Source organism: Cherax quadricarinatus, chromosome 6, assembly GCF_038502225.1.
Source record: "Cherax quadricarinatus isolate ZL_2023a chromosome 6, ASM3850222v1, whole genome shotgun sequence".
Taxonomy (NCBI): domain Eukaryota; kingdom Metazoa; phylum Arthropoda; class Malacostraca; order Decapoda; family Parastacidae; genus Cherax; species Cherax quadricarinatus.
The window spans coordinates 46,590,593-46,610,095 of NC_091297.1; the positions used below are offsets into that span (position 1 = coordinate 46,590,593).

At 42.3% G+C, this 19,503-nt stretch overlaps 1 protein-coding gene across 1 annotated transcript in view; it reads left to right on the forward strand.

Annotated features, from left to right (window-relative positions):
• Window positions 1-19,503, forward strand: part of LOC128691697 (serine/threonine-protein kinase MRCK alpha) — a 163,398-nt gene that overhangs the window by 29,236 nt on the left and 114,659 nt on the right. The window contains exon 4 of the mRNA XM_070105408.1: window positions 18,547-18,649. Within this exon, the coding sequence (XP_069961509.1) occupies window positions 18,547-18,649 (103 nt within the window). The remainder of the gene's footprint in view (window positions 1-18,546; window positions 18,650-19,503) is intronic.

Sequence of the window (19,503 nt, forward strand, 5' to 3'; positions counted from 1 at the left end):
CATAGCATCGAGAATCAAGACTGACCCGAAACTGTTGTATAGCCACATCAGGAGGAAGACAACAGTCAAAGACCAGGTGATCAGATTAAGGACAGAAGGTGGAGAACTCACAAGAAATGATCAGGAGGTATGTGAGGAGCTGAACAGGAGATTTAAGGAAGTTTTTACAGTAGAGACAGGAAGGGCTGTGGGAAGACAGCACAGAAGGGAACATCAAGAGGGAATATACCAACAAGTGTTGGATGACATACGAACAACTGAGGAGGAGGTGAAGAAGCTCCTAAGTGACCTTGACGCCTCAAAGGCGATGGGACCGGACAACATCTCCCCGTGGGTCCTTAGAGAAGGAGCAGAGATGCTGTGCGTGCCTCTAACTACAATCTTCAACACATCCCTTGAAACTGGGCAACTACCTGAGAAATGGAAGACAGCTAATGTAGTCCCCATATTTAAAAAAGGAAACAGAAACGAGGCGCTAACTACAGACCTGTGTCTCTGACATGTATTGTGTGCAAAGTCATGGAGAAGATTATCAGGAGGAGAGTGGTCGAACACCTGGAAAGGAACAAGATTATAAATGAAAACCAGCATGGGTTCATGGAAGGCAAATCTTGTATCACAAACCTCCTGGAGTTTTATGACAAGGTAACAGAAGTAAGACACGAGAGAGAGGGGTGGATAGATTGCATTTTCCTAGACTGCAGGAAGGAGTTTGACACAGTTCCCCACAAGAGATTAGTGCAGAAGCTGGAGGATCAGGCGCATGTAAAAGGGAGGGCACTGCAATCGATCAGGGAATACCTGACAGGGAGGCAGCAACGAGTCATGGTACGTGAAGAGGTATCACAGTGGGCGCCTGTTACAAGCGGGATCCCACAGGGGTCAGTTCTAGGACCAGTACTATTTTTGATATATGTGAACGACATGATGGAAGGAATAGACTCTGAAGTGTCCCTGTTCACAGATGTGAAGTTGATGAGAAGAATTAAATCGGACGAGGATGAGGCAGGACTGCAAAGAGACCTGGACAGGCTGGACATGTGGTCCAGTAACTGGCTTCTCGAATTCAACCCAGCCAAATGCAAAGTGATGAAGATTGGGGAGGGGCAAAGAAGACCGCAGACAGAGTATAGGCTAGGTGGACAAAGACTACAGACCTCACTCAGGGAGAAAGACCTTGGGGTGACCATAACACCGAGCACATCACCGGAGGCACACATCAACCAAATAACTGCTGCAGCATACGGGCGCCTGGCAAACCTGAGAATAGCGTTCCGATACCTTAATAAGGAATCGTTCAAGACACTGTATACTGTGTATGTTAGGCCCATACTGGAGTATGCAGCACCAGTCTGGAACCCACACCTGGTCAAGCACGTCAAGAAGTTAGAGAAAGTACAAAGGTTTGCAACAAGGCTAGTCCCAGAGCTCAAGGGAATGTTGTACGAGGAAAGGTTAAGGGAAATCGGACTGATGACACTGGAGGACAGAAGGGTCAGGGGAGACATGATAACGACATACAAGATACTGCGGGGAATAGACAAGGTGGACAGAGATAGAATGTTCCAGAGAGGGGACACAGGGACAAGGGGTCACAACTGGAAGCTGAAGACTCAGGCGAGTCACAGGGACGTTATGAAGTATTTCTTCAGTCATAAAGTTGTCAGGAAGTGGAATAGCCTAGCAAGTGAAGTAGTGGAGGCAGGAACCATACATAGTTTTAAGAGGTATGATACAGCTCAGGAAGCAGAGAGAGAGAGGACCTAGTAGCGATCAGTGAAGAGGCAGGGCCAGGAGCTGAGTCTCGACCCCTGCAACCACAATTAGGTGAGTACACACACACACACACACACACACACACACACACACACACACACACACACACACACACAGGCCTAGTGTCTAATCGACATGTGCCTAGGACAAAATGGTAACACACACACACACACACAGGCCTAGTGTCTAATCGACATGCACCTAGGACAAAATGGTAACTAACATACAATGGACCCCTGAGTCTCACGATTAATCCGTTCTAGAGAGTCCACTGAAAAGCGAAATTCATGATTGGCGAATCCATTTTCCCCATAAGAAATACGTAATGGAAATCCAATTAATCCGTTCCAGACCAAAAGTATTAACAAAAAATATTTTTATTACATTAAATATAGATTTACAGTACATACAGAAAACAGTGAGACATCAAGTATAAAACAATAATATCACACTTACCTTTATTGAAGACTCTTGTTGGTGTATGAATAGACTGCCATTACTTATGTTAGGAATTGTGGCGACGGCAGGAGTGTCTTTGGAGACAGGACAAGAAAGTCATTCAATATGACACTAATATCAACTCGGCAGCTTATTTATATATCACAATTCATCTAATTTGACAAAATAAACAATATTAACCCTTTCAGGGTCCGTCCCGTAGATCTACGGCTTTACGTTCAGGGTCCAAACCGTAGATCTACGCCATGAGCTCAGCTCACTCTGATAAACTGTGAGTGGTACATTTGGGCCTAGATATGAGAGAATACATCTATGTGGTATGTGTGCACCACATAAAACAGATCCTGCAGCACACTGTGTATAATGAGAGAAAAAAAATGAAATCATGATTTTTCGATTAAAACAGCAACTTTGCAGTGTTTTTTCGTATGTTTTTTATAGTTGTATTTGCGATTTCTTGGTCTCATTTGATAGAATGGAAGACATATTACAGAAATAGAGATGATTTTGATTGGTTTTAGCATTGGAAATGGCTTGAAACTGAGCTCAAAGTAGCGGAAATGTTAAATTTTTACCGATATTCAAGAGTAAACAAACGACCTCACACATCTAATACACGTCAGCTGGTGGGTCTAATATACATTCACAAATATGGTGATGATATTTATACAATTATTACAGTATTGCATAACAGTAAATCTTCTATTTTTTGGTGTGAATAAAAATTCATTATGTGAATAAAAAATCAAAATGGAATTTATTTGTAAAGCCTCAAAACATAACTAATGAACAGAGGAAATGTTAGTTTAGTGCCAGGAATGCCTACATTGTTCATTCTGGACCCTATTTTGAAATTGGAATATTTTGAACTTTGTGTTAAATTGGCCAAATTAACAATTTCCAATCACTTTATTTTGTAGTTGAAACAGTTGACTTGGCGATTTCTTGTGCTCAATCGATAGAATAGAAGTAATACTAGTGAAATAGCTAAGAATTTGGTTGATTGGAATAATGTAATTGGCCTAAAATGGGAGTCAAAGTCGGCAAAATCGCCGATTCGTAAATATCGCTGACACATCAAAATTCGCGAGAGCATAATTTCGTCAATTTTCCACCAAATTTCGTACTTTTTGTTTTATTACCTTCACAAAAAGATTTTCTACGATTTCATAAGAAAAAATAACAAATTTTTTTTTTGAAAATTCTTGGACACTGGTGCGTGACTCCAGATTTGGGCCTTGGACCCTGAAAGGGTTAATAACATAGAAACATGACATATAATCTAGAATGAATACAATATGTCATGTAGGTCACAAGCGCTGTTGTGTTGTGTTGGGTGTATAAGGGCCACTGAAAGATGAACTTTACATAGTGGTGGTGAATGGTGGCAGCAGAGACAGTAGCGTTAGTCAGTAGCCCTACATACCTCAAACAACAATGGAGTTTAGTTTCGTGTTGTCATTTTTCTATCGATTAATGGCTTGTGTGTGTGTGTGTGTGTGTGTGTGTGTGTTTGGATAAAACATGGACAGAAAACAAGCTTCCTACAGGGAGGGAGGAAAAAACAAGGGGGTGTGCTTAAAACATTGTTTGTTGACACAGTGAGCCTCTTAGGCATCACTGCATGCTTTCTTGTGTCTGGGCAGATACTGCATTGCATCAGGAGACATCGCTGCAACTGAGCCACGTATGAGGGTATGGTCTCATGTGGAACGGTGAAGCAGTCATCGTGGAGTAGTCGCTGCAGGATTCTCTCAACCTTGGGCACAATCTGCTGGTGCCCTTAAGTGAGGTGTCATCAAAACTTGCCATCTGGGCAGGACTTCTACTGGCCGTACAACTCGGGACTCTTCTCGACTGGCACTGTTGCAGGGGCACTCACTCCCGGAAACTCAGCATAGCAGTTTAGTGGTGCCGGCAAGAGCGAGCCGTAACATGGATGACTTAGGCGTATACGTATATGAGAGTCATAGTAGGGACGACAATGGCATGACGTCTATGAGAGTGGTGAGCATAATTACTTTCTATACAGGGTGCTCAGACAACTCACGTATCTGATGACAGGACTGACTAGCGTCATTCATTGAACGGTTACATTGGGGCGACATGTAACACAATGGTGTTACAGTCATCTGGGCTCAGACCACACTGTGGTCTTCACTCATCTGGGCTGAGACCACCTCATCAGAACACATGGAAAACTTGTTCACCCGCAGTGATCATGTGGTTACATTATTACTGGTAAGTAAGACACGTGTATCAGTTAGGCATCTTTATTCCAAAACGTTTCGCCTACACAGTAGGCTTCTTCAGTCAGGTACAGAAAAGTTGGAAGAAGTGAAGAAGCAGTAGAGATGTGAAGATGATGTAATCAATCCATCACCCCTGAAAATGAAGTTTTGTGGTGGTCAGTCCCTCAGCCTAGAGAAGAGTTTTGTTCCATGGTCTGGTTATGGAACAAATCTTTTTTCCAGGCTGAGGGACTGACCACCTCAAAACATCATCTAAAAGGGTGATGGACTGATGGCATCGTCTTTTCATCTTACTGTTTCTGCTCACTCTTTTGTACTCGACTGAAGAAGCCTACGGTGTACGCAAAATGTTTCAGAATAAAGATTCATAACTGTTGCACATGTGTCTTACTTACCAACCTGTTAGTATTGTTTACCATTTTAATATTCAACATTATTACTATATGCCTTGCACTAGCAAATGATGCTTTTCTGTACAAAAATCTACACTGAAGCATTCAGAACATGTCAGAACACTGATTAGGCACATATCTAATCGACATGTGCCTAGGACAGAATGGTAACTGACTAACTGAGAGGAATTAACACATGACATCATGATACTGAACACTAAAAATTTCTTCTGTCATTCTTGATTTTACTGAATGACAATTAAATTGCTAATTGCAAATTAACATTGTTGATGTGGCATCATGGGGTGATGTGTGTAATGTGAGGGTGACATCGCGAGGTGACTTCATGGCAGCATCCTGGGATGATGTCACAAGGCGATATTGGGAGGTAATGTCATACAGTGTCCTGGGGTGATATCCAAGGTGATGTCAGGCATTGTCCTGGGTGATGTCAGGCAGACTCCCTGGCTGACATTGCGAGGTGATGTCAGGCAATGTTCAGGGGTGACGTCGCGAGGTGACGTTCTGGGGTGATGTTACACAGCAGACAACAGCATGTGCCTTGGAAATCTGGCTTGATGATCGGTATGGCTTGGTAACTAAAGTAAGTAGCTTGTTGATCCACGCAGCTTGGAGATCCATGTGGCTTCATGATCCACATGGCTTTGAGTGACCTTGAGCATTACCTGATGTCACCCTGGATGTCTGCCTGATGTCACACCCACCAACATAAAAGTTATGATATTTGGTGGTGAATGATACTCTTCAGAGGTGTAGCATAGGTTTATTGGAGTTCTTGAATTCAGGCAGTGTATTCAGGGCTTGTCCTAAGGGGCCAGCCAGGCCCCCAAGCCTGCAAGGGAGAGAGAGAGGAGAGACCTTTTATCTCCTGGTTGTCTGCCTGGCGAGTTTCTTGAAAATAGTGCAAGGTGCTGCAGGGTGAGCTGAAGGTAGGCCTATTGCCGCTAGGCGGCAACACATGTCTACAGGCACAGCTCCCCTAGCAGTAGTCTTGGGAAACATATATAGGGTAGGCATACCCAGCTACATCTAGAGACAGTAGGTGTCTCTTCTCTGTTTGTCACAGGCTGTATTCAAGAACACCAATAAACCCATGCTATGCCTCCGAAGAGTATCATTCACTGCCAAATATCATAATTGTTATACTAGTGAAAGAGAGGGGAGGAGGGGGCTTAGAGCCTATAAGACAGTCCCCATGGACTGTAAAAGAGCTTCCTGGAACCGTGATGTCCTGACTTTTTTTTTTTTTGCTGGATGATGAATGCGAACATAACATGTGAGAGGCAGACAGGGAGATAAGTAATAAATTGTTTAATGTCAGAGATGGGGGAAGAGAAGTTTGCTGCAACAATGAGGCCAAGAGACTATGGGAGGGACTTTTGAAGATGCTACTTATATGACATTATTTGCCAAACTGAACCTGCTGTTTATGGCATACTCAGGTACTTATCCCCAGACTCAGTCTTGCAGCTTCAACCATGCTTTTTGTAACAGATATAGAAAGGTCAGACAGAGGGTGTGCCTTCCAGGAGCTGGTGTTGGTGACATAGTCAGCAGGTTGGATAATAATATGCCAGGTAATGGGAACAAGCCCATTATCTGTCTTAGTGGTGGGAATAATGACATTGGGAAGGGCAGGAGACAGGAGCTGCTGGATAAGTACAGGTCAGCCATAGAAGTAGTCAGGTCTAAGGGAGGGATCCCAGTCGTATGTAGCATCTTGCCTAGAAGAGGAGTGGGCAATGAATGGATGTCTAGGGCAATTGGTATAAATTGCTGGCTAGACAGATACTGCAAGGAACTTGCAGTCCCATTCATTGGTAACTGGGACATATTCTATGGCAAACGTGATATATATGCAAGGGATAGGGTTCATCTCTCTGGGGCTGGAGTGGTTGCATTAGCCAGTTCGATTGAGGGGGTAATTGATGACTTGTCTAGAAATTTAAACTGATAGATTATAGAGGTATGGGTGTTTGTGGGAAACAGTCAGGCTGCAGTATTAAGGTTGAAAACAGCAGATATTACCGGGATACCTCAGGGATATGTTTAACCCTTTCAGGGTTTCCGATGTACTAGTACCTTCAAATCTAGTGAGAGAAAGCTGGTAGGCCTACATACGAAAGAATGGGTCTATGTGGTCAGTGTGCACAGTAAAAAAAATCCTGCAGCACACAGTGTATAATGAGAAAAAAAAAACTTTATTTTTGGTTTCAAACAGCGATTTTGTACTGTATTTTCGTATGGTATTTATGGTTGTATTCTAGTTTTCCTGGTCTCATTTTATAGAACGGAAGACATATTACAGAAATTGAGATGATTTTGATTGGTTTCACAATGAAAAGTACCTTGGAACTGAGCTCAAAGTAGCAGAAATGTTCGATTTTTGCCAAAGTTCAAAAGAAAACAAATCATGCCATGCGTCCAATACACGTCAACTGGCGAGTCTAATATTCTTTCACAAGTGCGCTGATATTATTTATACCATTTTTACACTAATGTAGTAGTCTGCATAACAGTATACCTTTTATTTTTTCGTGAGAATAGAAATTCAAAGTGGAAAGCAAAAGAAATATAAGAGGGGTCCGGGGACATGACTAATGAACAGAGAAAATGTTATTTTAGTGCCAGGAATGTCTATCTTGTTTATTCTGGACCCTATTTGGAAATTGGCATCTTTTCAAATTTGTGTGAAATTGGCAAAATTGCCAGTTTCTGACCACTTTATTGGATACACAAATAACCCGCACATAGAAGAGAGAAGCTTACGATGATGTTTCGGTCCGACTTGGTTAAAATTGGTAAATGGGTGGTTTCTTGTACTCATTCGATAGAAAAAAATGGAGTTCTAGTGAAATAGTTATGATTTTTGTTGACTAGTACACAGGAAATCGCCGATGTGTAAACATCGTTGAGACCGCTAACTTCGCGAGAGCCTAATTTCGTAAGTTTTCCATCAAATTTCATACTTTTGGTGTCATTATGATGAGGAAAAGATTCTCTATCATTTCATAAGAATTTTTTTTTTCCGAAAATTTTTTGACCCTGAGAACAAGTTTAGGAGAGGGCCTTTCGACCATGAAAGGGTTAAAAGACAGTATTCAAAATAAAGTTGCTAGTAAAGGCAGATCACTTGATCAACTAACAAAGAGAGATAGTAGAGGGCAACGGGATAGATGAGCTAAGATTACTTGCAAGTGCAGGTAATATAGATATTATTGGTATAACAGAGACCTGGTTCAACCTGAAAGATAGAGAAATGCCTTCTGAATGCAACATACAGGGTTATAAACTATTCCACACTGATAGGGCCAACAGGAAGGGTGGTGGAGTGGCGATGTATGTCAGATATAATTTAAATTGTTGTCTTAGACATAGTATAAGATTAGAAACATTGAACACAGAATCTGTTTGGCTACAGTTTCTCAAGGGTTGTGACAAATTAATTTTGGGTGTGATTTATAGGCCCCCAAACCTTGATAGGGAGTGCAGTAAGCTGTTATGGGATGAAATTCATAGGGCATCTAGATATGAATATGTTGTGTTAATGGGAGATTTTAATCAACTTTAGACAAATTGATTGGAACAATGTGATTAGAAATCTTGAGTCTAGTGACTTTCTTGATGCGGTTCAGGATTGCTTTTTAGAACAGTTTATTTATTTATTTATTTATTTATTTATTACAATTTGTGCACACATACAGAGGTACAAAAAAAAAAATACAGATAAGAGCAGCATGCCAAAGCCACTTATACTATGCATAGCATTATGGGCTGGCTTAAAATTAACTTAAGATTAACTAAGCAATGATGAAATCAGTGATAAAACATTAATGTAAACAGATTACTATAAAGTACAAGTGAGTATTACAAAGACAGGTCATATGGTTGCATGTATTATTGTACATTCAGTCGTATGGAGAATTCTGTTAGGTAGTTTATTTAAAAAAATAGTAAAGTTAGATTGGGTTTTAGGTTTAACATTTATGTGATATAATTGTGAGAAACATTTAAGATATACAATTTATAAGGTTGAGTTATTCAGTATTTATTTGGTTTTGGGTGAGTAAGTGATCTTTGAGAAGAGACTTGAAGAGACAGAACCAAGTAGAGGAAACAATCTGCTTGACTTGGTTTTTGCCAACAAAGAATCACTAATTAATAATCTTCAGGTTAATGATGAGCTTGGGGAAAGTGATCACAAATCACTTAGTTTCAATATATCATGGAATTACCCAGATAACTGCAATCAAATCTTTGTCCCAGATTTTTGCTTGGCTGATTTCATGGGACTGAAAAATTACCTGGGTGGGCTAAATTGGGATGACCTGACTATGGGTCAGGTAGGTGATTTTGGTTGCCAATATGACGTTTTTTCAGAGCATAGTTCTAGCTGCCCAGACAATTTTTGTTCCGAGTAGGGAAATTAGATCTAACAAAAATGATCCCAAATGGATGAACAATAGATTAAAACATCTCATTAGTCAAAAGAGAGGCATATGTAGGCGTATCAAAAGAGGGGATGGGCAGCTAAGAAATAAATATATTCAATTAAAGAAGGTAATAAAAAAAGGAATAAGAAAAGCAAAAAGGGATTATGAGGCTAAGGCTGCAAGGGATTCGAAGATTAACCCAAAAGGGTTTTTTCAGGTATACAGAAGTAAGATTAGGGACAAGATAGGCCCACTTAAGAGTAACTCTGGTCAGATCACTGACAGTGATAAGGATATGTGTGAAATTTTCGATACCTACCTCTCAGTTTTTACCCAGGAAAATAATAGCGAAATTCCTGAAATAGTAGATTATGTAGAACAACATCAGTCACTCTGTTCACATTGCAAGTTGCTCCATAAACATACTATGATAACATGAACGTAGATAAGTATGTTTATGGAGCAACTTGTATTGTGAACAGACTGACTGATGTTGTAGTGGCCAGGCTTAGGCTTGGTTACAAGTACTTCTGGCAGTTTGGGAGACACACAGATGATGATCAAACTAAATGTAAATTATGTGATCAGGCATATGGTCACTGTCTTGAACACTATGTGCTTAATTGTCCACTTATTGAGGAATACAGAGACAGACAGTATAATAACCTATGTGACATGTCAAGATATCTAATTAATGAAAATAAGATACCAGATATACTAAGCAAATTTCCTAAATTTGCTTGTAACAGATAAGTGAACTATAGATATGTAGATATAAATCCATTTGTATTCCTGTTAACCCTTTGGGGCCTAGTTCCTAGGGCTTTTGTGTATCCATATGCTCTCGCGCTACCGTCCACAGGATGGATATGGGGTGCACAATAAACTAGCCACTTCGGTGGCAAAATCTAAATCTGTAGAACAGGACGATAATGAACTATGCACGATTGCGGTAACTAGTGACATGGTCCTCAGACAAATAGAGAAATTAAAACCTAACACATCCCCAGGCCCTGATGAACTATTTGCAAGGGTGTTAAAGGACTGTAAAAAGGAACTTAGCATATCTTTGGCTAATCGTTTCAACATGTCACTACAAACTGGCATAGTGCCTGATAAGTGGAAAATGGCAAATGTAACACCTATTTACAAGGCAGGTGACAGGTCCTTAGCTTCGAACTATTGACCAATAAGCCTTACCTCCATAGTGGGAAAATTTATGGAATCAATAATTGCCGAACAATTCGTAGCCATCTTGATAGGCATAAATTGATTAATGAATCTCAACTCGGTTTTAGAAAGGGGCGTTCCTGTCTTGCGAATTTACTAACTTTTTTCACTAAGGTGTTTGAGGAGGTCGATCATGGTAATGAATATGATATTTGTATATGAACTTCAGTAAGGCTTTCGATAGAGTTCCACATCAGAGGCTGTTGAGGAAACTTATAGCACATGGAATAGGAGAAATTTTTTCCTGGGTAGAGGCATGGCTGACAAATAGGCAGCAGAGAGTTTGCATAAATGGGCAGAAATCAGAATGGGGCCATGTCACAAGCGGTGTTTTGCAGGGGTCTGGGTTGGGCTTGTTGTTGTTCACAATTTATATATATGACATAGATGAGGGAATAAATAGTGACATAAGCAAATTTGCTGATGACACCAAAATAGGTCGTCCAGTTAATTTTAACGAGGACACTAGAGTACTCCAGGATGATTTGAATAGACTGATGCAATGGTCGGAGAAGTGACAGATGCAGTTTAATACAGTGGACCCCTGCATAACGATATTAATCCGTTCATGAGAGCTCATTGTTATGCGAAATTATCGTTATGTGAATGAATTTTCCCCATAAGAAATAATGGAAATCAAATTAATTCGTGCAAGACACCCAAAAGTATGAAAAAAAATTTTTACCACATGAAATATACATTTTCCTACACACAAAGAGAAGGATATATGCACAATAGTAGAGTAGTACATGCATAGTATATATTGTGCATGTACTGCTCTACTAAATGAAGAATAAATGACACTTACCTTTATTGAAGATGCAGCAATGACTGATGAGACACTGTGTCCTGGGAGTGCCTTTTCCTCCTGAGTACTGTAGGTCCTGTTTGGCATTTTCTTCCAGAACAGGCCTTATCACACTGTGTATGCCACTACGATTCTTAAATCTCTCAAACCAACCTTTGCTGGCTTTAAATTCACCAATATGAGCACTAGTTCCAGGCATTTTTCCCTGTTCACCTGGGTGTTAGTCGACTGGTGTGGGTTGCATCCTGGGAGACGAGATTAAGGACCCCAATGGAAATAAGTTACAGTCCTCGATGATGCACTGACTTTCTTGGGTTATCCTGGGTGGCTAACCCTCCGGGGTAAATTGTTTCTCGGTAATTGTTTCACATTAAGCCACACCAACAACACTCTCTCCACATCTTCGAGTAATACAGCTGACGGTGGTGCAGCAGCAACAACAGCTGTGGTGCAACTGACCATGGTGCAGCAGCAGCTGTGGTGCAGCAGCAGCTGACTGTGGTACGATAGTATTTTACCACAGGGTTGGCACTAGAAGCTTTCTTTGGGCCCATGGTGGCTTATTTAGCAGTTACAAGCACTATAAATAATGGAATAATACAAAATGTATCGAATGTATGCATGCAACCGGCCACCCTGGCTTGTAAACAATGACAGCAAGGCAGGCGCTCAGGCTGGACGGACAGGTTCGGGACGAGTCATGTTCAGAAACAGCTGATGGTGCAACAGCAGCTGACCGTGGTACAGCAGCAGCTGACTGATCCAGCAACAGCTGACTGGTCCAGCAACAGCTGACTGGTCCAGCAACAGCTGACTGGTCCAGCAACAGCTGACTGATCTAGCAACAGCTGACTGATCCAGCAACAGCTGACTGATCCAGCAACAGCTGACTGGTCAAGCAACAGCTGACTGATCCAGCAACAGCTGACTGATCCAGCAACAGCTGACTGATCCAGCAACAGCTGACTGATCCAGCAACAGCTGACTGGTCCAGCAACAGCTGACTGATCCAGCAACAGCTGACTGGTCCAGCAACAGCTGACTGGTCCAGCAACAGCTGACTGGTCCAGCAACAGCTGACTGGTCCAGCAACAGCTGACTGCTCCAGCAACAGCTGACTGCTCCAGCAACAGCTGACTGATCCAGCAACAGCTGATCGTGGTGCAGCAGCAGCTAACTGATCCAGCAACAGCTGACTGGTCCAGCAACAGCTGATCGTGGTGCAGCAGCAGCTGACTGATTCAGCAACAGCTGACTGGTCCAACAACAGCTGATCATGGTGCAGAAGCAGCTGATCATGGTGCAGAAGCAGCTGATCGTGGTGCAGCAGCAGCTGACTGATTCAGCAGCAGCTGACTGGTCCAACAACAGCTGATCGTGGTGCAGCAGCAGCTGACTGATTCAGCAACAGCTGATGGTGCAACAGCAGCTGACCGTGGTACAGCAGCAGCTGACTGATCCAGCAACAGCTGACTGGTCCAGCAACAGCTGACTGGTCCAGCAACAGCTGACTGGTCCAGCAACAGCTGACTGATCTAGCAACAGCTGACTGATCCAGCAACAGCTGACTGATCCAGCAACAGCTGACTGGTCAAGCAACAGCTGACTGATCCAGCAACAGCTGACTGATCCAGCAACAGCTGACTGATCCAGCAACAGCTGACTGATCCAGCAACAGCTGACTGGTCCAGCAACAGCTGACTGATCCAGCAACAGCTGACTGGTCCAGCAACAGCTGACTGGTCCAGCAACAGCTGACTGGTCCAGCAACAGCTGACTGGTCCAGCAACAGCTGACTGCTCCAGCAACAGCTGACTGCTCCAGCAACAGCTGACTGATCCAGCAACAGCTGATCGTGGTGCAGCAGCAGCTAACTGATCCAGCAACAGCTGACTGGTCCAGCAACAGCTGATCGTGGTGCAGCAGCAGCTGACTGATTCAGCAACAGCTGACTGGTCCAACAACAGCTGATCATGGTGCAGAAGCAGCTGATCATGGTGCAGAAGCAGCTGATCGTGGTGCAGCAGCAGCTGACTGATTCAGCAGCAGCTGACTGGTCCAACAACAGCTGATCGTGGTGCAGCAGCAGCTGACTGATTCAGCAACAGCTGACTGGTCCAACAGCAGCTGATCGTGGTGCAGCAGCAGCTGACTGATTCAGCAACAGCTGACTGGTCCAACAACAGCTGATCGTGGTGCAGCAGCAGCTGACTGATCCAGCAACAGCTGACTGGTCCAGCAACAGCTGACTGGTCCAACAACAGCTGATCGTGGTGCAGCGGCAGCTGACTGATTCAGCAACAGCTGACTGGTCCAACAACAGCTGATCGTGGTGCAGAAGCAGCTGACTGATCCAGCAACAGCTGACTGGTCCAGCAACAGCTGATCGAGGTGCAACAGCAGCTGACTGATCCAGCAACAGCTGACCGTGGTGCAGCAGCAGCTGACTGTGGTATGATAGTGTTTCTCACCCTTTTTACCACTGGGTTAGCACTAGAGGCTTTCTTGGGGCCCATGGTCACTTATTTTGCAGATGAAATCACCAAAAACGCTGTAATAATACGAAATGTTTCGATTGTATGCTTGGATGTTACCGCGGAGGCTGGCTTGTAAACAATGCCACCGGCTGAACATGTGAAGCTGGCTCAGGCCGCACATTAGAAGCGTCTCGGACGAATAGCGTTGAGCGAGTTTTTTAGCGGTATGCGAGCAAAATTTTAGTGATAAAATGTATCGGTATGCGGATTTAACGTTATGTGATGCCAACGGTATGCGAGGGTCCACTGTATAGACAAATGCAAAGTTCTAAATGTTGGACAAAAAAAATAACCATGCCACATGTAAACTAAATGTAGATCTTAATACTGCTGGTTGCGAAAAGGATTTATGAGTTCTGGTTAGCAGTAATCTAAAACCAAGACAACAGTGCATTAATGTTCGCAATAAAGCCAACAGAATCCTTGGCTTCTTATCTAGAAGTATAAATAATAGAAGTCCTCAGGTTGTTCTTCAACTCTATATATCCTTTGTTAGGCCTTACAGTGGACCCCCGCATAATGATGGCATCACATAGCGATTAATCCGCATACCACTTGCTTTAATCGCAAAAATTTTGCCGCGCATACCGATTAAAAACCCGCTCACCTATTTTCGTCCGAGACGCGTCCAATGTGCGCCCTCAGCCAGCCTCACATGTGCCGCCCGTGCCATTGTTTACCAGCCAGCCTCCGCGGTAACATCCAAGCATACACTCGGAATATTTCGTATTATTACAGTGTTTTCGGTGCTGTTTCTGGAAAATAAGTGACCATGGGCCCCAAGAAAGCTTCTAGTGCCAACCGTACACCAATAAGGGTGAGAATTCCAATAGAGATGAAGAAAGAGATCATTGATAAGTATGAAAGTGGAGTGCGTATCGCCGACCTAGTCAAGTTGTACAAGAAACCCCAATCAACCATCGCTACTATTGTGGGCACCAGAAAGACAATCAAGGAAGCTGTTCTTGCCAAAGGTTTAACTGTGTTTTCGAAACAAAGATCGCAAGTGATGGAAGATGTTGAGAGACTCTTATTGGTGTGGATAAATGAAAAACAGCTAGCAGGAGATAGCGTCTCTCAAGCGATCATATGTGAAAAGGCTAGGAAGTTGCATGAGGATTTAATTAAAAAAATGCCTGCAACTAGTGATGATGTGAGTGAATTTAAGGCCAGCAAAGGTTGGTTTGAGAGATTTAAGAAGCGTAGTGGCATCCATAGTGTGATAAGGCATGGTGAGGCTGCCAGTTCGGACCACAAAGCGGCTGAAAAATATGTGCAGGAATTCAAGGAGTACATAGACAGTGAAGGACTGAAACCTGAACAAGTGTTTAATTGTGATGAAACAGGCCTGTTCTGGAAGAAAATGCCAAGCAGGACCTACATTACTCAGGAGGAAAAGGCACTCCCAGGACATAAGCCTATGAAAGACAGGCTTACTTTGTTGATGTGTGCCAATGCTAGTGGTGATTGCAAAGTGAAGCCTTTATTAGTGTATCACTCTGAAACTCCCAGAGCGTTCAGGCAAAAGAATGTCCTCAAGGATAATTTGTGTGTGCTGTGGAGGGCAAACAGTAAGGCATGGGTCACTAGGGACTTTTTCTATAACTGGTTACACCATGCATTTGCCCCCAATGTGAAAGATTACCTAACTGAAAAGAAATTAGACCTTAAGTGCCTCCTGGTGTTAGACAATGCCCCTGGTCATCCTACAGACGTGGCAGTGCGACTTTATGGGGACATGAGCTTCATTAAGGTGAAGTTTTTGCCTCCTAATACCACTCCTCTCCTGCAGCCCATGGACCAGCAGGTTATTGCAAACTTCAAAAAGCTGTACACAAAAGCTCTGTTTGAAAGGTGCTTTGTAGTGACCTCAGAAACTCAACTGACTCTAAGAGAGTTTTGGAGAGAGCACTTTAATATCCTCAATTGTGTAAACCTTATAGGTAAGGCTTGGGAGGGAGTGACTAAGAAGACCTTGAACTCTGCTTGGAAGAAACTGTGGCCAGAATGTGTAGACAAAAGGGATTTTGAATGGTTTGAGGCTAACCCTGAGAGGATTATTCCAGTTGAGGAATCCATTGTGGCATTGGGAAAGTCCTTGGGGTTGGAGGTTAGTGGGGAGGATGTGGAAGAGTTGGTGGAGGAGGACAATGAAGAACTAACCACTGATGAGCTGATAGATCAACTTCAACAGCAAGAGGCCAGACCTGAGGAAACTGGTTCAGAGGAGGGGAGAGAGAAATTGAAGAAGTTGCCTACTACAAAGATAAAGGAAATCTGTGCAAAGTGGCTTGAAGTGCAAACCTTCATGGATGAAAATCACCCTCACACAGCTATTGCAAGCCGTGCTGGTGATTATTACACTGACAATGTTGTGAAACACTTTAGGGAAGTCATAAAGGAACGAGAGGTACAGGCCACTATGGACAGATATGTTGTACGAAAGAAGTCCAGTGACTCTGAAGCTGGTCCTAGTGGCATTAAAAGAAGAAGGGAAGTAACCCCAGAAAAGGACTTGCCACCTCAAGTCTTAATGGAAGGGGATTCCCCTTCTAAACACTAACACTCTCTCTCCCCTCCTCCCATCCCATCAATCATCACCAGATCTTCAATAAAAGTAAGTGTCATGTAAGTGTGCATGCCTTTTTCAGTTTGTGTGTATTAAAATTAACATTTCATGTGGTAAAAAAAAAATTTTTTCATACTTTTGGGTGTCTTGCACGGATTAATTTTATTTCCATTATTTCTTATGGGGAAAATTAATTCACATACCGATTATTTCGCATAACAATTACCCCTCTTGCACGGATTAAAATCGTTATGCGGGGGTCCACTGTATTTAGATTATGCTGCATAGTCTGGTCATCGTATTACAGAATGGATATAAATGCACTGGAAAACTTACAGAGGAGGATGACAAAGTTGATCCCATGTATCAGAAATCTTCCCTATGAGGACAGACTGAGGGCCCTGAATCTGCACTCTCTCGAAAAGTGTAGAATTAGGGGGGATATGATCGAGGTGTATAAATGGAAAACAGGAATAAATAAAGGGGATGTAAATAGCCTGCTGAAAATTTCCAGCCAAGACAGGACTCGCAGCAGTGGTTTAAAGTTGGAAAAATTCAGATTCAGGAAGGATATAGGAAAGCACTGGTTTGGTAATAGAGTTGTGGATGAGTGGAACAAACTCCCGAGTACAGTTATAGAGGCTAAAACTGTGTGTAGTTTTAAAAATAGGTTAGATAAATACATGAGTGGGTGTGAGTTGGACCTGACTAGCTGGTGCTACTAGGTCTGATGCTGTGCTCCTTCCTTAAGTGGAAATGATCTGACTAGGTGGGTCATTGGGCTAATCCGAGGGGGGGGGCCATGGACCTGCTTCGCATTGGTCAGTAGGCCTGCTGTTATATCTCCTATATTACAATCAATTTTTTACCAAAGTAAATGTACAAGATTCATTTACTGCTCTTATGGAATTGGTAAAACATTTAAACTGCTTGCAATGATTCAAAGCACTTCAGATGTGTTCTCTGAAGAAAAAGGAAGAATGAAATGCCTGATAATGCATGCATGGAAGATTCTTGAGGGTCAGGTCTCCAAAAAGGAACACCAAAGTAATTGGTTCCAAATATTCAGACAGATTGTGCCCAATGAAGGTGCAAAATACCACCAGTGAAAAGCAGTGTTGCTGAGAGTACACTAAAACTTTATTTATTAAGTGTAAGAGTACCATTTATAACATTTTTAGTATATTTTTAAATGTTTATGCAGTAGTGTACTTTATGTTGTAATAAACAGAATAGAGGAAATCAGCTCTAATATACACTATTTAGGTATGCATATTGGTCAGAGATCCTGTCGTAAATCCGAGTCGTCGGTAAATGAGTACATTGCTAAGTGAGGAGAGGCTGCATATGAATCCTTGCTCACACCTTCATGCAGGAGGGATTTTATGAACAGACATTTAGTCATCTTATAACAAAAAAAAAGGCACAATACTGTGACTGGAACGATACACAAATAACCCGCACATAGAAGAGAGGAGCTTAGGACGACGTTTCGGTCCGACTTGGACCATTTACAAAGTCACACTTTAGTCATCTTCAAGGGAAAACATAAGTTCCTCAAGTTTCTGCTCAGTCAGGCTGTGGTGTCTACCTAGGAATGTGTGTGGTCAGCACTAACAGCCTAATCAGATCATCAGCCAGGAGGCCTGGTTTTAGATAATGTTGTGGGGAAGGGTGATACCTCGAATCATCTGGTAACTTGCTGGAGATACGACAGGAAGTAAATCCAGTGATAAACATGGGTACCAAAGACGATTAAAGAGCGCTGTATTAACATTCGTGGTCCAAAACTGTTTACCGTTACCAGTAGATATAAATAGATATAAATATTGCCAGAGAGGAAAATGGAACACTTATTTAAGTCACGTGCTTGATCAAGCATGCTGTGATGGCTTTGTGGGTGTTTGAATTGCTAGTAACAACAACCTTGTTGACTAAGCAGACAAGAAGTAAGGCTGGCCTGGCCATGCTGTGAAGGTTCCTTACCTGTCTGCCACTCCATATTTCATTATTGTCCTAAATAACAATGAAAGCTACCAAAACTATAATGCCTTTTTATCTTTACTCAGAGCGGAGACTGCGTGTTTTCATGAGGAGCGCGACGTATTAGTCTTTGGGGACAGACGCTGGATAACTAACCTTCACTATGCCTTTCAAGATGATAGTAATCTAGTAAGTATTATGATTGTTTTATTGCCTCTGGTTAGCAACCTTTAATATTTCTAGATGTGTTGTTAGCTAGACTAATTTTCGTATGCCTGTATGTTTATACCGTATACATGTGCTGATAGCCATAGTTGGAAGATTCTCATAAAAATGTACTTTTTCTGGAACTTTCTTTTTATGTAGTAATAGATATATATTCTTGTGAATTAAGATATTAAAATTTTTAATTTTTGTTCTCAAACTTTAACTTAACTCAACCTAAGAATTCACTTATCTCAAACAAGATGCACAAGGACCAGTAAGAATGATAGAGGAAAAATGGTTTAGAGGTTAATGACATGAGGGCTAAAAGTCTTTTAAAGCTCATCCTTAAAAAATGGCAAATGATAGATTAATTTTTGGGGGGAGTATGAAGAAACATCTTTTAATCAGTGCACCATATTATTGATAGAAACATCATTTAATTTATACTGGATGGCTGTTCAGAATATTTTGGGCATCATGGTCAATCAGAGAAGATTCAAGTATATTGAGTTCAACGTGTGAATTGCAAGAATTAAAACTGGCGAGATCCTAATTGAGTACAGCCTCTCCTCACTCGAAACATTCTAGTTCAGTGGCATCGTTCCCAAGTGTACAAGATGGTTGTATTCCACTTTGAGTTTCATTGAAGTGATGGGGATTGGGAACAAAATTGTCATTTTCCTGCCAATCCCAGGTACGGTCTGCTGGTGGGTACTGGATATTGACAGGTGGTTGTGGTTGTGAAGGTTGGTGTGGTGGGTGGGTGGGGGATGGTGGCCTTTGTTATAGTTGAGCTGACTCACCGGCGTGGGTTGCAGCACGGCCCACTGCTGGTG